Genomic DNA, 26,372 nt, shown 5'->3' with positions numbered 1-26,372 from the left:
CTCAAAAAAGAGGCTGAAAATCTCGGCTTATACTCGAGTATATACGGTAGCTGAAGAGCGGGGCCACCCGGTGACATAAACGGGTCAGAGAGGGCAGGGCCTGGTAATGGACTGGGGGGGAACCCATGCTGTTTTTTGCAATGGGTTTATCTATATTGTCGAGATCTGACAATTCATTACAGCCGCGATCAGTTTTAAATTACAATTTTTCCTTTAGAAATATAATTTTCCGGGGATACTGTTCTAAACACGGGAAAAATGCACCAATTTAAAGGCATACTATAGACACCCCCCAGGCACCATATTTACAGTAAATTTTTCTTTTTTTTTTTTTTTACTTTAAGCATTAAAAAAATCACTGCTCCTGAAAAAACTGCCATTTTTAATAACATTTTGCATTGATACATGTATCCTGGGGCAGGACCTGGGTCACCAAACACTTTTTATGACAATAACTTGCATATACTGTAAGGCTGCTTTCACACTGGGGCGGTATTCAGGCGTTACAGCGCTAAAAATAGCGCCTGTGTAGCGCCTGAAAAAAACCGGCCCCTTTCCCTCCAGTGTGAATGCCGGAGGGCTTTCACACTGGAGCGATGCGCTGGCAGGACGGTGAAAAAAGTCCTGCTAGCCGCATCTTTGGAGCGGTGAAGGAGCGGTGTATTCACCGCTCCTATACCGCTCCTACCCATTGAAATCAATGGGACACCGCGGCAATACCGCCGGAAAAGCGCCGCTGCAGCGGCACTTTGCAGGCGGGTTTAACCCTTTTTTGGCCGCTAGCGGGGGTTAAAACCACTCCGCTAGCGCCCGCAGACCGCCGCTAAAACGACGGTAAAGCGCCGCTAAAAATAGCGGCACTTTACCGCCGACGCCGCTCCGCCCCAGTGTGAAAGCAGCCTTAGCCTTTTAAATGAGCACGTTTGATTTTTCATGTTAGTGTCCCATAGACTTTAACAGTGTCTCAGCGGCTTTCAAATTTGCTGTGAACACCTCATATTGTTCGCTGTTTGGCAAACACCCGATGTTCGAGTTGAACTTAGGTTTAAAGCCCAACCCAGGGATTGGGTTTTCCACCCAGAGACACCATTAACGCTCTCTCTACCCTTGCTTCCTCAATGTAAATGAGATTTCACAGCATTTTGGCCAGTGAGGGAGTGACACCATAGAAGTAAGGGAGTGTTCTATTTAAAAAATGTCTCTGCTGAGCTTCCATAAGCAAAGGGCATAGACCTTAGGTGACCGCTGGTGTCGTTTGTTGTCAAATTGCTGTAGTAAAAACTTAAAAATGGCATTTCATATGGGTGATAGGTGATGTTGAAGGAACCCTTCCACTATTTAGGGACAACATCTTATAATGACCTCTACATGCTATACTGTATATGATGTATCAATTATTATTTCGAAGCAATGATTTATTATATTTATTCTGCTTGCAGATGAACTTGCTGACATCCCTTTCGTGTTTCTCTTTGTTTTTGATCCTGTGCTTTCAAGAATTGGTTTGTCAGGTAAGTTAATATAGGTGAATCTCTTGCATATCCCAGCATTACCCTGTGCAGCCTTGTTTAAAGAAAGGAAAGGTAGGATTTATCAATAACTGACCATTTTGGTTTCACCCATGGTCCAGTGTCATTTCATCCTTCCTTGATATTCTTTAATATCATATTTCCATGGTCCTGCTATAGATATTCCCCACTATTCAGTGTATATATTCCTTCCATTCCATTCATGGTCTGGTATCCATCCATCCTCCATAGACATTCCTCATTCTTCAGAGTCCATGCCTCCTCAATTGATATTTCTTATATTCTAGTGTCCATGTCCCACCTGTAACCAGTTCTCATTCTTCAGTATCCACATTCTGTGTATACATTTCTCATGTTCTAGTGCCCATCCCTCCTCCATGGACATTTTTCCTTCTCAAGTGTCCATGCCACCTCAATGAACATTATTTACTGTATTTATCGGCGTATAACATGCACTTTTTCCCCCTTAAAAGCAGGGAAAAATTGTGGGTGCGTGTTATACGCCGATCCCCCGCAGTTCTGAGCCTCTGGGCGGCTTTTCCAGGTCCTTTTTTTTAAATGTATCATACTTCAATGTCAACATCCATTCTGTAGACATTTCTCATTCTTCTGTGTCCACATTTCCTTTGTAGACATTTCTCACTCTCAAGTGTCCATGCCTCCTCTATACTCATTCCTCATTCTCCAGTCCCCACTTAGCTTTCATGCAGCAGAGACTGTGCAGTGGTGTTGTGAAGTGTTTTTGTGCATTCTGTGTTGACATTTTTTTTTTACTTTTAAGATAATTAAGTGTGATATTAAAAAAAAAACACCTTACAAACTATACTATACTATTATAAAACTTACACACTATACTTTCAGACTGTTACTATATTATTCTAAAACATACAAACAATACTATCAAACTGTTTTGTCGCTGGCCAATTTTACCATATGACACCTTTCTAATATAGGGTGTACATTTACCCTATAGCCACGATATTGACCTGTTCTTTATAATGATCCTGGTTATTAGATGTTTTGGAAGCAGGTGTTAAATATGAAGCTAGAAAGAGTAGGACTCTAGCCAATCACCTTTTTGTAATGTTTCCACCTGATTGGACATGATAGGTATGTTTTGTGTGGATTTACCATGTGTTCCAACTGTACTTTCCTGGGTATCTTAGGAAAGTCAACTAATGCGGCATGGGTAATATTTTTGAATTGAAGACAAGTATAAGTTATAATAAGTAATGACACTCTTTACATATGTTATGACCTGTGATTTAAGTCAAATTCAATATTTGAGACATACAGCTCAGTTTACATCTATTTGGAAATCATCTTTTGAATATCTGGGCACATAAAATAACAAATGCTTTGTGGCTTTTTTTTAGATTTAGATAACTCATTATTATTCTACCTGTATCAATATAATGAGTTCTACCACTAAACAGATGTGTGTGTATTTTCTGGTCGCAACCCACATCCAGGTTAGGGATACTTATATGTCTTTATATGTGCTTGGAGTGACTTTTATTCAAACAGGTGTGCCAGAGGGGCTGAGATTGCTATTGGAGTCAAGGCATTAAAACTGAGAATCCAAAGCTGCCAAACCGCTCCTTCGGGGATAGCACTACAAATAATTTAATGTTTTGTACCCTTATTAATGTTTATATTTCCTTCCTTTTCAACCCTTCTTTGTTCTTTCCCTCTTCTTTCTCTTCTCCTGTTTTACCTTTCTGGACTTTCTGGCAGACCTTGTTGTCTGGTCGCATTCCAATAAAAGATAATCAAGCTGCACCAGTATGTAGTTGCCATGTTTGTTTATTAACATAATTTAAATGATTGTTTTTCCATTTTGTTCTCAAAGTTGCATTAAAAGAACCCTCTTCCAGCTTGACTTTTTATTTTTTTTTAATATTCTTTCAGTGGTACATTTCCCATAGGAGTCCCCCGTCCTCCATGTGCTTTTTAACAATAGTTTGCTAATTAGCCCTAAAAATTGCCAGAATTTGCCAGTTTGCCAATCAGGTTCTCAGAATTTCAAATAGTCAATAAACCCTTTTATTATTATGACTATTTGTTTGTTTATTAACATAATTTAAATGATTGTTTTTCCATTTTGTTCTCAAAGTTGCATTAAAAGAACCCTCTTCCAGCTTGACTTTTTATTTTTTTTTAATATTCTTTCAGTGGTACATTTCCCATAGGAGTCCCCCGTCCTCCATGTGCTTTTTAACAATAGTTTGCTAATTAGCCCTAAAAATTGCCAGAATTTGCCAGTTTGCCAATCAGGTTCTCAGAATTTCAAATAGTCAATAAACCCTTACAAATCAAACCTGGGCAGTTTTGCTTGAAACTCAAGAGGTACTCTGGGGGGCCTTGATCACGGCTGTCTGAGATTTAACACCATCCATTGTAGACATGGACCATCTTTCACTTATTTCTCATTACAAGCTGAGCCTTACCTCCTTTTCTGGAAGACCACTCCATTCTTACTCTATTGGCCACCAAACCTGAAAGGCATAATGTATCATAACATAGGGGGAGAAAAGTTTTTTCCATCTTCTGGTCAAGTTTCTGTTTCGCATTTGGTGAATAAGAAGGCTTTGAGATAGGAATGTCTTTTTAACCAAGAAAAACATTAAAAACATCATAACATGTACTGCTGAGTTATTAAAAAAAACTATGCTGGATACCACTTATGTGTCTTCTTGGTGAGTTCAAACTGCCTCTGGATCTTGTCCACTCAGCAATTGCACAGAGTAGTCCTTAGAAGGTGTGTCTTTCCCATAAGTTTATATTTGAGATAGAACATTCTGAGGGTTATTTACTAAGGGAAAATCCACTTTCCACTACAAGTGCACTTGGAAATGCAGTTGCATTAGTTCTGGGGGAAGATCTGAAATGAGGGGAAGCTCTTCTGATTTTATCACCCAATCATGTACAAGCAAAAATGCTGTTTTTTATTTTCCTTGCATGTCCCCCTCAGATCTAAAGTGACTGCACTACAAAGTGCACTTGTAGTGTATTTGTAGTGCAAAGTGGATTTGCCTTTAATAAATAAACCCCTATGTATTGATTTACAATGACAAACTGATAAAACATTTAACATGTGACTTGATAGAAAGTGATTCCGATTTAAATGTTCAAGGATTTTGACACTATATCAAAAAAGTAAAGCAAGTAAATATGCCAGATCATGAACAATTAAGCATTTCTTGTTATATGTTTTCCAGGAGGAATTCTATACAAAGTACTCATGTGACAATGTGGACATCAGGTCCTTTATTGTTGATAAACACAATGAACTGAGGAGCATGGTCCAACCACCCCCTGCAAATATGCTTAAGATGGTAATTTTTTTTGTTGTTGTTGAAGATTGTACATGACCATACGCTTAGAACCAAATTGTAGTGATGAGCTAAACATGTATGTACAAAATGTATAATGGCAAGATTACTGCTTCTATGAATCAATACATAATATAATACATAATGCAAGTAAGTAATGACCGGAGAAAAAAAAATTACATTGAATCCAATTTATAATTTAAAGTGGACCTATCATTAGAATTCAGACTTCATATGATTCATTATGTTCTCGGACTTCCTGTTCTAGGGTGGCTACAGTTTTTATTCATATAAAAGTGTTTGTTTTCTGACTGCCATTACTGCCTAAAAACATGTATGCAGCAAAGGAATAAGAATTCCTGATCTGCAGCTGTTTTTTGGGTAAATGACTCAGAACATATTTTAGTAAAAGATATGTCCATATGACAACCAGGCACCTAGCATATTTAGAAGGGAGTAATCACTGATATACAGTTTCTATCATGACAGATTCCCTTTAAAAAATCTCTACAGAGGAAGTATTGAAGACTGCCATCGCTGACCTCTGAAAATTCTAATTGACTAGCTGTCATTCTGCTGCTTCAGTGTCTTGAGAACTTTAGAATTATGTAACATGCTTAGAACAAGCAAGCAAATCACGCCTTGACATCATTCTGACATTCTTGAGCTGCTATACAGGACACAGTTTCCTCTTGCCACAAAGGAGCCTAGAGAGTGCACATTGCTGTCCAGACTGAGTCTACTTGCCAACTGCCTAACTGTAAATATAGATCATTACTTTGACGTTAAATATTGGGGTTATTGCAGCAGCTAGCTGCTTAACACCAATACCTTTATTTACAGTAGGCAGCCAGCTTTCCATATAAAAGTGGTCCCAGCGGCGGATTCATCATCAGTAAACACGGAAGTCAGGTGTGCCCAACCTTTTGAAGAGTGAACCCCAATTAAGCGATTGGTAACTGGTTGCAGGCCACAATGAGTGGAGCAGGCGGATGACAGGTCCATGCCCACTCTGCATGCCCACTCTGCCGGACACCGACACAGCCTGATTGTGTCAAAGGGACCTAAGGCTACTTTCACATTGATGCTGTCAGGGAGATGCTGGCCATAGTGCAGCAGATGGGCAGAGGCAGAGTCCAAGGTGTATGTGTGGGTACAATTCCAGGGATAACCCTCCTGGCAGGCATGATCGCACGGTCACCTATGCGCATGGAGCATGCCCCTTAGCATTACAGCCAAATGCCATATATAAGGATGACAGATGCAGTAGCTCCTTGCTGTCTGATCTGCAGCTTTCCCCTGTATCCTGCTTCCTTATTCGTCCTTGATCTGATTCTGACTCAGCTTACTGACCATCCTGATATTCACCAACCCTGACCCCGGCTTGCCTTGACCTCAATTTCATCTCTATCTGTATCCTGCTTCTGTATCTGTCCTTGATCTGATTCTGACTCGGCTTCCTGACCATCCTAATATTCTCCAACCCTGACCCCGGCTTGCCTTGACCTCAATTTCATCTATATCTGCTTAATTCTGTGTTACCAAACCTCTGAATGAACTTTGACCATTCTCTGCTTGATAGCTCTGATGTACCTGATCTTCATTGTATGACCTGGCTTGTCTGACTCTGCATCAATCTCTATGGCTTCCACAGCCTCCGCGCACCTGCATTTGTAGTACACCTGCATCCGCAAAATGCCTGCATTCGCAGCCAACCAGCAGCAACTGCCAGGAAGATTGTCCCTGGAATTGTGCCCATGCATGAATTGGGCCCTTGGCCTCTGCCCCAGCCCATATGCTGCACTATGGCTAGCATCTCCCTTACCGATGCACTGTGGTTTACCAACACTAAGGGTGCAGCGCAGTACTCCTGTGGGTTTCCTGTGGATTGACTGCATTCTGCCATAGATTTTTATTATATCGTTCACTTTCTGAAAGTGCACCAAACCCGCAGGTAATAACAGAAGTCTATGGCTCAGTGTAGGTAACCCACAGGTACGCTGCGCTGCACCTGCGGATCAGTTTGAAAGCAGCCCGGTAACCACTGCAGAACAGATATGTTCATATATACACTGTGATTTTAGTCCCAGAGCAGGAGGTTGCGGAACACAGCAGAGGGCTCTGTGGGCCACATGTGGCCCCGGGCCACTGGTTTGGTACCCCTGCCATAAGCTATCCAGTCCGAATGGTGGCTGGGCAGGAATAGAGCCATAGATGGCCCTCACTTGGCTCTATGCCTTTGGAGGACCGGCACGACCTCTGACATTACTTTCAGTTCTTGGCTATCAACTTTTTTTTCTTATAGTCAAAATTAATTTTTTTTTGCTTTTAAAGGTAAATGAGAGATCTCTCAATAAAGAGGACCTGTCATGTTGATTTCTATTACAAGGTTTACAGCCCTTGTCATCGGAATAGAAGTGATCAAACAACAAATGAATTAAATGGACAGTGTCAAAATAAAAAATAAAAAACAAAATAAATATGAAAAAAAAAGTTATAAAGCGCCCCATCCCTGCAAGCTTGTGTGCAGAAGCAAACGCACACATAAGTTGCACCCGCATATGTAAACAGTGTTCAAACCACACATGTGGGATATCGCTGTGATTGTTAGAGTGAGAGCAATAATTCTAGTTCAAGACCTCCTCTGTAACACTAAACAAGTAACCTGTAAAACATTTTAAAGCATTGCCCATGGAGATTTTTAAGTACTTTAGTATGTCGCCAATCCACAAGCGTGCACAATTTTAAAGCATGACATGTTAGGTATCTATTTACTCAGTGTAACATCATCTTTCACAATATACATAAAAACTGGGCTAAGTTTATTATTTTGGTTTATTTTTTTCCAAAATATTTGCGTTGTATACAGTGTGACATAAAATATTGCAACTGTCATTTTATTCTCTAGGGTCTCTGCTAAAAGTAATTTTCTAGCAAAAAATACAGATTTTTACTTGTAAACAAGAACTGACCATACAGCTTACTTGTAGTCTTATTGTGACCTGCAGTCTTGACTGGGACTAGTCTCATGTGCACCAAAGTACAACTGGGCCACAGCACTAGCCGGCTGAAGAGTTAGGATTAAAGTGGAAGTCCATGCAAAATCTAAAATCCCTGCATCTATAGACACCAGGGATCTAACACTAACCTCTCTATCCCTGTAAAGAAAAAAGGAGTATACATACTTTTTTGAAAGACATTCCGACCCGCTCCCACCAGAATCCCACACTGAGCTGTCAGCCGCCAGCTTCTTTGTGTAGGCGGGTGCAGATGAGACAGAGGACTATGTAAGCCCCACAATAACTCTATGGGTGAGATCACTTCCCATGCATTTCACAGCTGTTGTCGTCCGTATCCTATGCAGAGCTTTCGATGCTGGAGATCGCATTGGAGCGGGTCAGATCAGCTGCCTAAAAGGTATGTATACTCATCTTTTCTTTACAGGGATAGAAAGGTTGGTGTTAGATCCCTGGTGTCTATAGATGCAGGGATTTTAGATTTTGCATGGACTTCCCCTTAACCAATTCAGCCCCGGAAGATTTTACTCCCTTCCTGACCAGAGCACGTTTTACAATATGGCACTGCGCTGCTTTAACTGGTAATTGCGCGGTCATGCAATGCTGTACCCAAACAAAATTTCCCACAAATAGAGCTTTCTTTTGGTGGTATTTGATCACCTCTGTGTTTTGTTTAGTTTTTTGCGATATAAATGGAAAAAGACTGAAAACTTTGAAAAAAAAATTGTAATTTGTGGGGGTTTTGTGTTATCTTGACATTTCATTATCTCCAAAACTGTGATAGGTAGTGAGAAAGTGTAATCACCATTTTATGCCCTTTAGAAAGCCTGAAGGCTGATCAGATCAGATCAGAAGAATGTATTTTGGGATGTAATAAATCATTTAGTGACAACTTTGTGCAAAAAAAAAAAAAAAGTTTGTAATTTCCCCGATAAGAAAATAGCTTCAGAAAATAGCTTTGGGTGTCTACTTTCCAAAAATGGGTAATTTGGGTGGGGTTTGAACTGTCCTGGCATTTTATGCACAACATTAGAAGCTTATGTCACACATCACCCACTCTTCTAACCACTTGAAACCAAAGCCCTTTCTGAAACTTTTTGTTTGCTAGGAAATTATTTTGAACCCCCAAACATTATATATTTTTTTAAGCAAAGGCCCCACAGATTAAAATGGTGGGTGTTGCAATTTATTTTATTTTTTTTACAGTATTTGCACAACCATTTTTAAAATGCAATTTCTTTGGGAAAAAAATACTTTTTTTAAATGTAATGCACTAAAACACACTATATTGCCCAAATGTTTGACGAAATAAATAAAAAATGATCTTATGCCAAGTTCACGGATACCAGAAACGGCATGCTTTAAAATTGTGCACAAAATTGCAGTGGCGACAAACTACATACATTTTTAAAAGCCTTTAAAATCCTTTACAGGTTACCACTTCATATTTACAGAGGAGGTCTACTGCTAAAATCACTGCCCTCGTTCTGACCTTTGTGGTGATACCTCACATGCATGGTACAATTGCTGTTTACCCACTTTACGACCGGCGCACGACAATGTACGTCCATTTTTTGAAGAGGGATATCTCGGTAACGGCAGCAGCTGCTGCCACAACCGAGATATCCGTCACTTCAGGCGCCGGTCGTGTGTACGATAATGGTGGTTCGCCACGAGATCACCGGCGATCAGCGGAGGCGATCGGGTTCTGTCGGGTTCTGTCTGTGCCTGTGTATAGAGATGAGTGAGGCTAAGATGGCCCCCACTTGTCTCTATACCATAGGAGGTCGGAAGCTACGTCAAAACGTCACTTCCGCCCATACCTCTTAAAGGCATATTTTTTCAATTACATTTTTTTTTTATTGCATTTAAGTCCAAATATGAGATCTGAGGACTTTTTGACCCCAGATCTCATATTTAAGAGGACCTGTCATGCTTTTTTCTATTACAAGGGATGTTTAAACGGTGTGAAAAAAAGCATTACAATCACAGCCACTTTATTCTCTAGGGTGTTAGAAAAAAACAATATATAATGTTTGGGGATTCTAAGTAATTTTCTAGCGAAAAAAAAAATGTTTTAAACATGTAAACATCGAGTCTGAAAAAGAGGCCTGGTGCTTAAGTAGTTACATATGACACCAGACAGACGCCTTTGCACTTGAGCACGGGGCACAGGGTTGCTTTGTTTATTATTATTTATTTTGCTTTTCTATTTTGTTTTTAAACTGTTCCTTTTATCTTTTTTTTATTGTTATCTCAGGGAATGTAAATATCCCCAATGATAGCAATAGGTAGTGGCAGGTACTCTTTTTTGAAAAAAAGTGGGGTCTATTAGACCCTAGATCTCTCCTTTGACCTCAAAGAATCTGACCACATATATCCGGCGAAACCTGATGAAATGCTCATACCTTCCGGTTTCCTAGGCCATAGAGATGATTGGAGCCATTATGGTCCCCGATCTGCTCTATGTTCAGCTGGCGGAACTACCGGCTGCATTCTCGGGTTTTCTGTTGGGGTCCAATAAAACAATGAAAGACAGTTGGGTGGGAACGTTCCCTCCCACTGCTTGTAAAAGCAGTTTAGATGCTAATTAGCTGCTAGGATTGCTTTTACATGAAAGCCAACCGCTGGCTGAAACCAAGATGATACCTAAACCTGCAGGCATCATTCTGGTATAACCACTCAAAGTCCGGCAAAATACCAGTACGTTGTTGGGCATATATTGTAATGTTCTTTTTTTTATACAGCCTGTGGGCTGAATGAAAAAAAGAGATTGATCGGTGGGTATGCCCACCATTAGAATACGCCCTTCATCCATTCACTTCTAATAATGGGCATGCATGCACAAATTTTTTTTTTAACTGTGGTGGTGAAATCATCTTCTATAGCGCTGGAGTAGCTGATTTTCGTATCGTGAGAGCAAACGCTGTTAAGGTCAATAATGAATAAATCAGTGCTGCAGCTGAATGGCGTACCTGAAAATTAAACAATGGTAATGATAAAACATTAACTCAATAAAACAACTTGATTTTTTAAAGAAATCTGTGCCTAAAAAATATATTGCTGAAGCATGGGGGCAATTGGCCCCTAATGTTAGAAGCAAATTGTTCCTCCCCCGCCCCCATGCTCCGGCATATATGCTGTTTTTTTTAACTGTGGTGGTGAAATAACCTCCTACAGCGTTGGAGTCACTTCTTTATATATATCGTGGGAACAAACAATGTTGCTGTCAGAATAAATAAACCCATGCTGCAGCTGAATGGCGTACCTGCTAAGCAAATGATGGTTAACAATAAAACAAAGTAACATTACAATATAACAGTAAGACATACCATACCTGCAACACAAATACAATAAAACATAATAAAAATAAAACATTACAGTTCTAAAATACAATAACAATAGAGAGCGAACAATATAGTGTGAACATAAGAGAGAGAATAATAGAGAGAGAAGAAAAATAAGACAACAACTATTTTGGCTTTTTTATTTTTTTGTGTTTTTGTGTGTTTTTTTTTTTTTGCACTTTTATATAAACTGTAAACTGTAAACGTTACAGATTAGGGTCTCTCAAAATGTGACGGCCATCTCATCTTTCGAGACCCTGTGTAAGTGTGCCCTAGGACTGTGCCATGATGTACCCTATGCTAATACTCCACTAGTGTGTGGTAGAACTCGAAAACATTCACCAATCCAAAGGCCAGGTTGGGCAGGACAGGAGGTGTCACGCCTATATAAGAGCATGTGTCATGCTTATATCCGCACTTTCTGCAGACTCAACATCTTCTTTGGGGTGATAGTTGGGTAGGGGTACCAGGGAGGACATAAGGAAAATGCCTCCCATGCAGCCAGATCACTGCATTTGGATTGGGAAGGTGGGCCACAGCACCATCTGGAAACAGAAGGGCTGTAATGATCTCTTCCTGGAATTTAAGGAAAGATCCAGTTCGTCCTTAAGCTTTGTATAGCACATAAGCATTCAGGAGAGCCAATTGGAATAAATATACAGACACTTTTTTATACCAGCGTCTGGCCTTACGGACAATTAAGTACAGCGCCAACAACTGGTCATTGAGTTCCATCCCTCTCATATTAAGGTTATATTTGTGGACACAGAGGGGTTTCTCGACAACACCAGTCGCCGTTTGAATTTGGACCGTCATGTCTGTGTGAAGGGAGGAAAGAAAGAATACATTCTTATTATCCCTCCACTTCACGGAAAGCAAATTATTACATCTCAAGCAGGCTCTCTGATGAGAATCTACAAGCCACTGGGGTAAGCCCCAGCGATTAGATCGCACAGTGCCACATGTGCCAATTCCATGATCAAACAAGTGACTAAAAAGTCGCTTGTGTAATAATTGTCCACATACAAGTGGCACCCCTTCCGAATAAGAGTGACACCAAGTCCCACACAAAGTCCCTACAAAGTGTCACCTAAGCGTCATGTAGTCTGGGCAGTTTTCCGGCTCTACGTAATTATCTCTTCCCTTGTAAACCATAAAATTAGATGTACAGCCTGTTTCCCTGTCACAGAGCTTATAAATCTTAACCCCATAGCTGGCACACTTGCTGGGAAGATACTGTTTGAAAGACAAGCAGCCAGAAAATATAATCAGGGACTCACCCCAAGGACAATTGTCATTGAAATGCATGAACCGCAAGATTTGCTCGTATCGTGTCTTGGTCATGCAAGCAGAGAGCACGGGCATGTGGTGAATTGGGTCAGTGGACCAATATGACCGCAACTCACTTTTTTAAGTTATGTTATGCCCCATGAGGAGGGATAGGCCCACGAAGGTCTTAAATTCGGAGACCGCAATAGGTCTCCAATCTCTGGCAAGTGTCAACTGGGGATTAGTGGTGATGAATTGACCAGCATACAAATTGATTTGGTCCACAATAGATCTATAGAGATCTTCCTTAAAAAACAGGGAATAAAAATCAAGTGACGTAAAATCAACTGTTTCCATCTGAATTCCGGATTGGCCAGTGAATGGGGGAAGTATGAGTGCTGCAGAAGAGGTGGGCTCCCTATTTGGATTGGCAAATACAGCAGGAAGGGCACTATGGGCTCGACGGGCATGTCTTTGTCTTATTGGTGGCTGCGGGACACTAGTTGTGCTCACCAAATTGGACTGCACTTATGGGACTCACCACGTCACCAAGTGTTACTGCAGTGCTGGATGTACGACCAGGATGTACTAGGCCACTGGTGCTTGCAAGTTCACCAGAAGGATAAGCGGCACTAGTACTGGCTCTATGCTCCATACGAGAGCCTTGCGGTTCTTGCACCTCAACAACAGCAGAAGAACGGGGTCAGGTACACCTGACCTTGGCAGAGACCACAACTCGTCAGAGCTATCTGTCAGGGTTTCGCTGCTGTCTACAGGTTCATATTCTGAGCCTGAATCTGAAAGATGGGTTACTTCCTCTTCACTCTCATCTGTCATGCTCAGAAACATGTAGACCTCTTCACTAGTGTACCTATGATTGGACATTTTGGCCTCTAAATTTACTGGTACAACTGGTGAGACTCACAGGAAAAAAGAGCACCTGACTGTCAGCGACTGTTTCAAACGCTACCAAAAAACTGTTAGCGTTCGCAGGGATCAGGCCTGACTCTGCAAATTCTGCAGTTATGTGTTTAGTGTTTTGTAAGTGACAGTGATCGATTGATACTGCACTTAGGTGGGCTGGGCTGGGCAGAGGGACAAAACACAGGTGTTAGCAGGTATCTGGGCTGAATCCGTTGCATTTTTGGGAACCCTAAACTATTGGGGACGCTAATATAGTTGTGATCAGATCAAACATATTGATCTGTTCAGACACTATACTACTAAGGGAGGTGTATGGTGCGTGCGTGGGTGTTATCGCTACTGGCCCTTATCTGACACTGCCTGGGGCGACGCAGACCATAACTGACACTAAAACCTAACTGATATCACCCGCCAGGTGATCAGGGGGTTAAATCTTTATTAGGTAATGTTAAAAGGTGCGGGTGCCCTGACGTTATAAAAAAATAACTAACCAACCAGCATCACCCGTGACACTAATATGGTGATCACTGGTGACAGGGGTGATCAAGGGGTTAAACTTTCATTAGGGGGGCTCAGGGGGGTACTCTAGAGCTACCTGTGCCTACCACTAACTGCCCTAATGCTGATTAGTGTCATGAATGACACCAGTACAGTGATCAAACTAAAATATGAACTCTGCACTGGGTGACACAGTGACAGGGAGTGAAGGGGTTAACTGGGGGGTTGGGGGTGATCAGGGGTGAAATGTTGCCTATGTTTACTGTGACAGAGTAGTGTTGGTGCAACTCACGTGTGGATGTCCTCTATCTGGAATGGAAGAGAATTCCAGAGAGGGAGATGACATCACTTACAAACAGAGAAAGCATTTCATTCGTCAGGACCGATCAGCAGAAATCATTGGCCTGGGCCTGGAGACTGATAGGTTCTGAAACAAATCCGATCGTCGCGGGCGCCATACAGCTACGTCGTTTTGCCCACCCGTGCCATTCTGCCGCAGTAAAACTGCAGCAGCTGATCGGGAAGTGGTTAACGACTATCCCTTTACATCTGTTACCCAGAGACCTTCACCTATTGCATTCTGCTAGAGTTCACTCTAAACTAGTTATCATATTATTACTCACATTGCAGGTAATGCTTATATGCAGTGTTTATTGCTGATTCATGTGTTGATTCTAGTCGAGTGGTACAGAACTATATTCTAAGTTACTTTGGCATTATACTGTCTAGCACACTATGGGGGTTATTTACGAAAGGCAAATCCACTTTGCACTGCTCTAAATCATCCAATCATGTGCAAGCTAAAATGCTGTTTTTTATTTTCCTTTTATGTCCCACTCAGATCTACAGTGACTTTACTTCCAAGTGCACTTTAGTAAATAACCCCCCATGTCTGACCCTACCTTCTGTATGCCCATTTATGCTCTAACCACCATTTATTCTAACCCATATTAATGCATTGAGACAATTTACCACTAAATGATCTTGTGTCTATTTTCTGATACTAATTCACAGTAAAGGTATCCACGCTTGTATTCCTATAAGTGCTTGCATTAACTTTCCGCTCAACCAGGTGTGTCAGAGGGGCTGAGGTTGTTCTTGGAGAATATGACTCCTACCAGTCAAGATGTCTCTGGGCATTTGGCTGAGCTCTTTTTTTTTTAATGGGAAACAAAAGGAGCACAGTGACATTAAATTGCATTGCATCACACACCTAGGTAGAATTACCAATTGCAGTATAAAATATGAAAATGGTTGTTCCAACCGTGTCTGTATGAACAGCATTCTAACAATAATGTACCCTGTGCTGTAAAAACATAATGCAATGAGTCAGTAATTATATACATTTTTCAGGGCTGCATTTCAAGGTCTGACGCAGCAGGTCATAAATTAACCTTTAATATTGTCTTTGTTTTTTAAGAAATGGCATCCAAAAGCAGCAGAGAATGCAATGGGTTGGGCTAGAGCATGTCCTACTGGCCATAGCAAACAAGAGTTTCGGAGAACTATTGGTAAGTAACCATTGGAGATGAAGTTTGGGTTCAGAACCACCATGGTTTCAAAGTGAATCTCTCAGTTTTGCGGTTCAACAAAATTTCGAGTTGATTTAAATTTACACCCATACCCACAATGCAATGCGTTGCCTTTGTCTATAGTCAGATAATATTAAGGGATGGACAGACCAGCCCCTCACTATAAAAGAATGGGCTCCCATCAGTCACAGCAGAATAGTGGCTTAGTGATTAGCACTCTGCCTTGTAGCGCTAGGGCTCCAGCTTCAATTCTGAGTCAGTACACTATAAGCATGGAGTTTGCATGTTCTCCCTGTCCTTCTGTCGGTACCTTCAAGAAATGGTGGTAGATAAATTGGTCCTAGTACTGTATGTGTGCATGTGAGGTAAGCAACTTGAAAGCTAGGACTGATATGTATGTAAAGAATGTTTGTGCTCTATAAATGTCTATAATAAAGCAACATGCCCTTGCCTACCCTCTTTTGTTCATAGACCCGATTGTCCTTCCGTATGAACAGTTGGAGCTATCTTTTGTATACAGCTTGCCACTGCATTGCAGTACAGTAATTAGTGTGCACCAAATGCACTACACATTCACCCACCTCTAGCAATAGTTTCAGCATACCAAGCATATAATGAACTGGCATATAAAATCTTCCACACCAGTATCAATAAAAATATCCACTTTCTCCCTTACTCAAGCCTGGTACGCACAAGCCAAATATTGGCATCACCCGGGTCAACAGAACCCAGGTTACATTTAGCCCGTGTGTACTTCAGCTTGTCTGCCAGAAGCCGGCCAAACCCTCCGTCACCGTCAGAACACAATGGGTCAGTGGGGAGATTGCTCAACTAACATTATATTGTTAGTAAAGTGAGCTTCTCCTAAGCTCCTCAGTTTTTCTTTCATTCAGCCTGCTGGGTTGAACTAAAACAAAAACTTAAAGTATGTACCAGGCTCTACTTTATCTCTTTCTCTCCTCTTCATTCTGATGCTTTGGCTTAGGGGCAGTCCCTTTGCATCCAATGCAGGACTGTTGTATTTGAGGACTTGAGAAAAGGTCCTTCCCCAAGCAGCTACCACAAAGAATGGTACAATTAGAAAAAATGTCTTTGTTTGCTAATAAATTATTTGTCAAGAATATTATAAAACTGGAAGCCCCCTCTCAATTTAATAGTAATCGGATATTTAATTTTTTGATGAGTTTGGCCAATCTCAAATTTACAGCAAGCAGGGTTGATTTGCCCTAAGTAGATGTTCATTACAGATTCCTGACTGGCTCTGCAAAGAGAGTCGATACGCATTGGGAATTGTGTAAATCCTTTGGACCTCTTGGCACTCCATGAATGTGCAGAATATAATGAGATCCTGCTTTGTTTTTTTGTTGCAGAGGGCATTGGGCTTTGTGCAGAAGAGTATGGGCTCCTAAAATATGTAGTGGACTTCCGGTTTCCAGCGCCACATGAGGAGGAGGTAAGCGGACTCCGCTCCGACCGCTCACCCCCCTGAAACCGGCTACTAACCTGCCATCCACCTCGGGGAAACCCCTATCCTGTCTCAGAGAGACGAAGATCCGCTCATGGACCGCTTTGTAGAGCGATCCGCGCAACGATCGCTCTCAGCCGCGATCAACACCGAGACAGACGCAGCCGAGATAGCAGCCAAGATGGTGCCCGTACATTGCCTCACGGAGCCCCCCCTATGTCCGCCTGTCTCCAGTGCAGCCACGGCTCCTTCTGCGGACATTGCTCAGGCTGTAGTGGCGCTTCTGACTCCCACACTAACTTCTACAATTGATTCAGCTATTCAGAAAGCTATAGAGCAACTCCGCACTGAGCTTCATCTGCAGGCACAGCGTCTCAATCATGCTGAGGAACGCATCTCCATAATGGAGGATGACACCACCGCTCAGTCTGCAGCCATTGCACGCCTCACTCATTCTAATAGGGATTTGTGGAACAAAATGGACGATTTGGAAAAACGCGCTAGGAGGAACAACCTGAGGGTTGTGGGACTGCCTGAATTGATCACTAATGCGCAGCTAACGGACATCTGTGCGGTGCCCATCCCTGCGCAATTGGGCCTCACTACACCGTGTGTTGTTGAACGAGCTCATAACCAAGGCCAACATATTGACCAGCACTCTAAACCCAGGGCGGTCATTGTCAGATACCTTAACTATGCGGATAAACATGCCATCCTACAAAAATTCCGCTCCCAGCGATCCCTCGCCATTGACGGCGTAAACCTGCTTCTATTTGCGGATTATTCAATCGAAGTTATGAAGCTGCGTAAGGCCTTCTCACCGATCTGTGCTGCCCTCTTCAACAACCATGTTAAGTTCACCTTGGCATACCCGGCGGTTCTCCATGTCACTTCTCCTGACGGTACACGCCGCACTTTTACGTCTCCTGCTGAAGCGGAACACTTTCTCAATTACCCTGCAGATATGGACACTGCCCATGACCCCTCGGCAAGGAGCCCTTCATCTGGATCGACACTCGATCCTCACGCTTCTACCAATCAACGTATGAGCCCTGAAAAACCGCCTTACAAGCGCAGTCGCTCAACAAACCATTCCCACCGCGCAGAAATTTGCTGAATGTCTCCCCTCCTCACTCATCTTTACTGTTTTGTGCACTGGAAATTTCCACTCTCCCTGTGTATACAGCACAGACTGGGAGTCGCTGCTTTGTGTATTTGTAAGTTTTTATTGCAAGCCTCCACCGTACTGGTTTGAAACTGTTCATCTACTCTTTTGTTTTGTTTTTTCCTGACCTGTAAGTTTATTGGTTCTACCTTTGTATTATACTATGTACTCTGTGACTTGATTCCTCTGGTTCATTGTGCTGGCTAATTTACCGCCTTTTTTTTTAGCCACTCTCAGTGTTAGGACATCATCCTATAGTCTCTCCCCCCGCCCTTCCTTCCCAGCCTTGCCTCCCCTCCTCTCCTCCCCTCCTTCCCATCCACCCCCCCTTTGGACTCACCCAGGGCCCTCCCCCATTTTGCCCTGTCTTTCCCGTCCTACCCTTCCCTCTTCCCCGGGGTACAAGATCTGCCTCTCCCAGGGGGTGCGGTCACTCTCTGGGAGATGCACTCACATTGCGTTCCTCATGTGGAAAAAGGTGAAGTTGATGATAGCTCTCACATGGTTGATTTACCGTTCTATCTCCCCCCCCTTCTTTCCTTTCCTTTTTTTTTCTCCCTCTTTTCTTTCTCCTTCCCCCTCTTTTTCTTCTCCACCCGTCTTGTATACCTTTTGAAGCATACTCACCCATGCGTGTATAGCGATACCCTCACTTAAGAGGGCCGCAAGTTTGGTTTGGGTCCTGAGCACAGCTCCGCCAACCCCCCGGCAATCTGCACTACCCACTCTGGCACAGTTAGTATCTAGCAATACACATTAAATCACTTATACTCTAAATATGTGTGTGTGCGTGGGTGGATAACTCAAGCTCATAGACAATCTTTGAAAGTATATAACTGACTTTACTTGTTGTTTTTATAAAAGGAATAACATGAATCAAACATTTGGATTGCAACACATAAGCAGGTCCCTGCAGTAACCAGTAATAAAGATAAACAGAGTAATCAGCATAAGAAAGTATTGCTATGCAACTCTAACGCTGCCCTTTTTCAGCTACTTCCCCGCATGGGTAAACTAACACCCAGCACTATCTACCTATGCAGTCAGGCCTGACTGATCTAGATGGAAGTCCAGTGAGACAATATTCGCTAGCAATCTTTCGGTGGTGCACTTGAAGAACAACTTTGTAATCCAAACGAATAATAAAGATAAAGTATCTGTCTTTAAACAGCTCTCACCACCCGGACAAGTCCAAGTCTGTTTCCTCCGCTGTTTCGTCTAGGAACAGGAATCCACCGACCTCCGAGTCTTCAATCCTTCTGGTGTACTGCAGCAAGGATGAGAAGATGTCTCTCAGGTGCAGCTAGGCTGGCAGAGGGCTCTTTGGAAAAGAGCACAAGGCCCAGGCTTCAGGCCTTGTGCCTCCAGCAGTTCAGCACAGATCTCCTCTTGCTAGGAGAGGGGGGGGTGTCCAAAGAGGAAGAACTAGGCCTCTCCCCCTCCTTATATATCCTCCCCCATGAGTCTCTGAGGCATAACTCCAAACATCTTGGGAACCAGCGGGGTTCTGGGAACAGTAGTTTTATAGTCCTTAAAGAGACCCCGCTACACACTCCCCCCACTTAAACTCTTTGGTCCCCAAAGATAAACTTTTAACACATATCCTGTACCAATTTTGAAAGTGCTGGGTATGATGTTGGTACAGGGAATTTCCACCAGAACTCAGAGGTGGGATTCCCTGTCTCACAGGTCACACTGACATGAGTGGCCTGCCTAACTGTGCCAGAGAGTGAGCTGGGGTTGCCCTCCACCAAATGGTTAGTGGAAGGATTAGAGCGTTCAGCACTTCTTCTAGCAGTCACAACAGAGTCCTCAGAGCTCTCCCCCATTTGAGAGTAGGTTAGCTTCTTGGGGGGTCTCACAACTCGGCGAGCTCTCTGTTCTCTTGGGACTTCAGGCTCTGGTGCCACAGGCTCTACTTCAGGAACACATTCTGACAGCATCACTGGTTCTGGAACATCGGTCCTTTCCTCTTATGAGTAAATGCTAGGGATATCTTCCGAGCCTTCTGGCACACCACTAGATGGAATGAACTCTGTAGCTTCTGGGTTCAGTGTCCCATCCTGTGTATCCTCAGTAGGTGGGAGATCTATGGCAGAATTTCCTGGAGTTGATGAAGGCCACAGCCACTCAAGCTCTCCTCTTCCACCTTCACCTCGTTGGGAATCTTGTCCATCTCTAACCCGGGAGGTCTGAGACCGAGTGCTGGGTCCCGGGGTATCCAGAATGGAAACAGATTCAGGTGGATTTCTCACTGGAGGTATTCTGACTGCTTCAGTAAGCGGGAGCAAATGATTTCTGTGCCAAGTCTTCAAGGGCCCCACTTTCCCCTCTGGTTTTAGCTTATACACAGGCAATCCAGGTAGCTTTCTGCAAATGACATAGGGCTCCGATCTCCATCTATCAGCAAGCTTGTGCTTCCCAGGGATCCCCAGATTGCGTAGCAGTACACGGTCCCCAGGCTGCAGGTCTTGCACTTGAACCTTCAGATCGAAGTTCCTCTTGTTGCGGGCTCCCCTTTGGTCCGAGGCCGCCTGAGCTCATTCATGGGCCACTTTCAAATTGTGTCTAAGTCGGTCCACATATCCCTTGTGGGAGGTAACAGAGGCATGGTCTAGGGAAATGCCAAAGGCCAGATCCACCGGCAATCTTGCTTCTCTCCCAAACATGAGCCGGTAGGGGGAGTAGCCCGTCACATCACTTGTGGTGCAGTTGTAAGCGTGCACCAAAGCTGATATGTGTTGGCTCCAGTGTTGCTTCTTCTCTGTCTCTAGAGTTCCAAGCATGTTTAGTAAGGTCCGATTAAACCTCTCAGGTTGGGCATCTCCTTGTGGATGATAAGGTGTAGTCCTGGTCTTCTCTACTCCCAATGAGTCCAGTAGGTTCCGGATCAGACGACTCTCAAAGTCCGTTCCTTGGTCTGAGTGGATTCTCTGTGGTAATCCATAGTGGACAAAGTATTTTTCCATGAGCACCTTGGCCACAGTGGAGGCCTTTTGGTCTTTGGTGGGGAAAGCCTTGGCATAACGGGTGAAATGATCGGTTACCACCAGAACATTTCCCAATCCACTCAAATCGGGTTCGAGGCAGAGAAAGTCAATGCACACCAGATCCATTGGACCTTGACTCTGTAGGTGGCCCATTGGGGCAACTTGATGGGGTAGAGTCTTCCTCTGGATGCATCGTGCACAAGAACGGCAATATTCCTCCACTTCTGCCCTCATACAGGGCCAATAGAACCGGCTTCTGACAAGCTGGAAAGTTCTCTCCGCCCCTAGATGGCCATGCTGGTCATGTAAGGCAATTAGTATTGTCTCTCGGTGCTTCTCTGGGAGAAACAACTGCCGCTTATCTTCTGAGTAGGGATGAGCTTCGTGTTCGAGTCGAACGTACGTTCGACTCGAACATTGGCTGTTCGGGCGTTCAGCGAAATCCGAACTCTTGGTCCGTTCGCGTCAAAATTCGTATGGCGCGCGCGGACCACAATGCACTGCGATGGCGCAGTGCATTGCTGGCTCATGATTGGCCAAGCATGCACTGTGACCCCGCATGCTTGGCCAATCGCAGCGCCAGCAGCGAGGAGAGCCATGATTGGCCACAGGCATCCTGCCTGTGGCCAATCATAGCTCAGGCTGTGTAGTGCACGCCCCACACTATATAAGGCCGCCTTTGAGGCGGCCTCGTGTAGTGTGTTGGCATCTGAAGCAGTGGGTGTTCTGTGTACCTTCAACACAGTTACACACCAATCGTTTTTGGCTGATTTCCTATCTTGCTCTTGTGTAGTGGTTATTGTCTGTGCCCTGACCGCAGTATACACCACTATATTCACCTCACCTATATAGCTAGTGATCTAGCTTTAATAATATAGCTTGCAGTCAGTAGTGTTAGGAGATAGTGTGTGCTGTCTGCGTGCTCTGTACCCAGTACATACCGCTATAATCCACCTACATAGCTGTTCTCTATTTGGGCCCAATTGCCATCTGCAGGAGTTATTGGAAGTTGTGTGTGCTTCCAGCACAGCACAGTATACATCTGTATATACCCCTTTAACTCTGCTGTTTTCTGCTTATTGTCGGCGTGCCCTGACCGCAGTATACACCGTGATATTCACCTCACCTATATAGCTAGTGATCTAGCTTTAATAATAGAGCTTGCAGTCAGTAGTGTCAGGAGATAGTGCGTGCTGTCTGCGTGCTCTGTACCCAGTACATACCGCTATAATCCACCTACATAGCTGTTCTCTATTTGGGCCCAATTGTCATCTGTAGGAGTTATTGGAAGTTGTGTGTGCTTCCAGCACAGCACAGTATACATCTGTATATACCCCTTTAACTCTGCTGTTTTCTGGTTATTGTCTGCGTGCCCTGACCGCAGTATACACCGTGATATTCACCTCACCTATATAGCTAGTGATCTAGCTTTAATAATAGAGCTTGCAGTCAGTAGTGTCAGGAGATAGTGCGTGCTGTCTGCGTGCTCTGTACCCAGTACATACCGCTATAATCCACCTACATAGCTGTTCTCTATTTGGGCCCAATTGCCATCTGCAGGAGTTATTGGAAGTTGTGTGTGCTTCCAGCACAGCACAGTATACATCTGTATATACCCGTTTATCTCTGCTGTTCTATAAAAAAGGCATCTGCAGGAGTTAGTGGGTGTTGTGTGCCTCCAGCACAATATAAACTACCCAACTACTGTTTTACCCAACTCCCTTCAGGCCATTACCATGTCTGGAAGGCCAGCAAGTAGAGGCAGACAGGCGCGAGCCGATAAAAGAGGGCAAGCAGGCTCTGTGTCTAGAGACAACAGTGCTGGTCATGGACGCGGTGCATTGTCATCAGCACGTGGCCATGGGACATGCTTGTCCTTCTTTTCTGCAGCTGGACATGTTGAACCGCAACATGCCAACGACTTGGTAGAGTGGATGACCAAGCCCTCTTCATCCTCCTCATCCTCTCTCACCCAGTCTCAGGGTAGTAGCAAAGCAGCTGCCAACACATCGTCTTCCCTCCTCTCAATGTCATCATCAGTGACTCCTTCCCTAGACCCACCACGTCCTCCTGAGGAGTCTCCTGAACTCTTTGAGCACAGTGTTGGGTACATGCTCCAGGAGGATGCCCAGTGTTTGGTGGGCTCTGATGATGACACTCAGCTAGAGGAAGGCAGTAGCATGAGCGCAGAGAGAGGGGATGCTCAAGAAGGACAGCAATCTGGCAGTCATGTTCCACAAGCTGCAGCATACTGCCAGGTTTGCTACAGCGATGAAGAGGGAGGGGATGATGAGGGCACTGACTCCACGTGGGTGCCTGGAAGGAGGGAGGAGGAGGAGGAGGAGGAGGAGGAGGAGGCACATGTCCAACGAGGCAGGATGCCCTCCGGGGGCCAGCTTAGGGGCAGCACACCGACTGAATCACACCGCAGAGCTCCGCCTGCGCAGATCGCTTCCTCTGCGCGTTATTCTAAAAGTTCTTTGGTGTGGGCCTTTTTTGAGACGAGTGCATCAGATCGCACCGCTGCTATTTGCAACATATGTCTCAAGCGTATCTCACGTGGCCAAAACATCAGCTGCTTGGGCACCACATGCTTGACCAGACATATGTTGACCTGCCATGCAGCTCGTTGGCAAGCGTACCTCAAAGACCCACACCAAAGAACAAAGCGGACCTCTCCTTGCCCCTCATCAGCTGGCAACTCCAACCCCACTAGACCTTCAGTCCTCTCTGAAACCTGCTCTGAGAGGAATGAAGGTGTAGAATTAGGTGTGTCACAGCCAAGTGCTTCCGGGAACTCTGCTAGTGGTACATCCACATCCGATTATAGCAGGCAAATGTCCCTGCCCCAGCTGCTGGACCGGCGTAAGAAGTTTACTCCCAGCCATCCACATGCCCAGCGGTTGAATGCTAGCTTGGCTAAATTGCTAGCACTTCAACTGCTGCCTTTTCAGTTGGTAGACTCGGCCCCCTTCCGTGAGTTTGTACAATGTGCGGTTCCTCAGTGGCAGGTCCCCAAACGCCACTTTTTCTCACGGAAGGCGATTCCGGCTCTCTACCGGCATGTGGAAGGCAATGTCCTTGCCTCGCTGGACAGGGCGGTCAGCGGTAAGGTGCATATTACCGCTGACTCATGGTCCAGCAGGCATGGACAGGGACGTTACCTGTCTTTCACGGCCCATTGGGTCACTCTTCTGGCTGCTGGGAAGGATGCAGGACAAGGTGCAGTAGTGTTGGAGGTTGTTCCGCCACCACGCCTCCAAAATGCTACTATTGGTTGTGACACACCTCTCTCCTCCACCCCCTCCTCTTCTTCTTCCTCCATGGCCTCTTCCAGTGCTCTGTCCTCAGAACCAGCGGTGCTCCGTAGGCGTTGCAGGGGCTACGCAAGTACGCAGGCAAAACGATGCCATGCCGTGCTTGCGCTGGTTTGTTTGGGGGACAGGAGCCACACTGGGGCGGATGTTTTGTCAGCTCTGCAGGGGCAGGCCGAGAGGTGGTTGACGCCACGCCAGCTTAAGCCAGGAATGGTGGTTTGCGACAATGGCACCAACCTCCTCTCCGCCCTCCGACAGGGACAACTGACCCATGTGCCCTGTGTAGCTCACGTCCTTAACCTGGTGGTGCAGCGGTTCTTGGGCAGGTACCCCGGCTTACATGATGTCCTGAAGCAGGCCAGGAAAGTCTGTGTGCATTTCCGCCGATCATTTAATGCCTGTGCTCGGCTGGCTGAGCTCCAAAAGGAGTTGAACCTGCCCAAAAACCGCCTTATATGTGACATGCCCACCAGATGGAACTCAACATTGGCCATGCTGCAGCGGCTGCACATGAAGCAGAGGGCCATCAATGAGTACCTGTGCGACTACGGCACCAGGACAGGGTCAGGGGAGCTTGGTTTTTTCTCACCACACCAGTGGGGCATGATCAGGGATGCATGCACTGTCCTGTCACCGTTTGAGGAGGCCACAAGGATGGTGAGCAGTGACAGTGCATGCATCAGTGACACTGTACCTCTTGTCCACCTCTTGGAGCAAACGCTGCGTGGAATAATGGACAGGGCACTTGAGGCAGAACAGAGGCAGGAAGAGGAGGACTTCCTTGCCTCTCAAGGCCCCCTTTATCCAGACAGTGTTCCTGCTGTGCCACCCATCACACAGGAAGAGGGTGAGGAGGAGGAAGAGGAGGAGGAGGATGATTGTGTCAGCATGGAGGTGGAGGCTGGCACTCAGCATCAGCAGCAGCAGTCTTATAGGGATGATTTACAGTCCCAAGAAACACGTGGACTTGTACGTGGCTGGGAGGAGGTAGCTGCGGATCATGTTGTCCTTAGTGACCCAGAGGACTCCGGACCGAATGCCTCAGCTAACCTACGCTGCATGGCCTCCCTGATCCTGCAAAGCCTGCGGAAGGATCCTCGTATTCTTCGGATCAAGGAGAGGGACCATTACTGGCTGGCCACTCTCCTTGATCCACGGTACAAGGGTAAGGTTGCCGACCTTATCTTGCCATCGCAGAGGGAGCAGAGGATGAGACATCTCCGGGAGGCCTTGCAGAAAGCTCTGTGCAACGCGTTCCCAGAGGTTGGGAGGTCACAAACTCCTGGTCCTGGACAACGTGTTGCTGAGGCATCAGTCAGAAGGAGCGGTGGAGAAGGTGGCCGTCTGACTGATGCTTTCAGACAATTTTTTTAGTCCGCAGCCCCAAGGTATGATTGGTTCCAGCACCCATCGCCAGCGTCTAATTTACATGGTGCAGGAATACCTAGGGGCAAGGTCAGACTTGGACACCTTTCCCACCGAAAATCCTCTGGCTTACTGGGTCTTGAGGATGGATCACTGGCCAGAGCTTGCACAGTATGCAATTGAGCTACTGGCCTGTCCTGCATCCAGCGTTCTTTCGGAACGCACCTTCGGTGCTGCTGGTGGCTTTGTTACCGATCACAGGGTGCGCCTGTCCACCGAATCAGTTGATCGACTGACCTTCATCAAGATGAATCAGTCTTGGATCACCCACAGCTACCAAGCACCTGAAGCTGATGTAACCGAATAATTTTTTTGAAATATCACATCCCTTCAAGACTGCCTATGCTGATGCTGAGTGACTGTCCTGTTATGTTGATTGTCTATCCTCTTCCTCCTCCGCTGATATGTTGGAAGAACATTTTTGGTTCTGGGTGATGCCAGCAGCCCAATTTTTCTGCCCCTGTTTAACAGGGGCGTTTAAGCACAATTTTTGATGCAATGCTTTGCAGCAGGGCTAATTCCTGCAATAAAACTAGAGTATATGGCAGAGGTTGCAGTG

At 44.8% G+C, this 26,372-nt stretch overlaps 1 protein-coding gene across 1 annotated transcript in view; it reads left to right on the top strand.

Moving 5' to 3' along the window:
• The first annotated feature begins 1,439 nt into the window (after positions 1 to 1,439).
• The window catches only part of LOC143990279 (serotriflin-like), a 69,454-nt gene continuing 44,521 nt past the window's right edge, over positions 1,440 to 26,372 (top strand). The window contains exons 1-3 of the mRNA XM_077490340.1: positions 1,440 to 1,511; positions 4,751 to 4,867; positions 15,340 to 15,430. Of these exons, the coding sequence (XP_077346466.1) occupies positions 1,440 to 1,511; positions 4,751 to 4,867; positions 15,340 to 15,430 (280 nt within the window). The remainder of the gene's footprint in view (positions 1,512 to 4,750; positions 4,868 to 15,339; positions 15,431 to 26,372) is intronic.

The sequence above is a fragment of the Lithobates pipiens genome, unplaced genomic scaffold (assembly GCF_037356315.1).
Source record: "Lithobates pipiens isolate NorthernLeopardFrog02 unplaced genomic scaffold, aLitPip1_a1.2 Scaffold_18, whole genome shotgun sequence".
NCBI lineage: Eukaryota > Metazoa > Chordata > Amphibia > Anura > Ranidae > Lithobates > Lithobates pipiens.
Note: the sequence above shows the minus strand (reverse complement) of the source record. Positions and strands in the feature narration are given on the sequence as shown.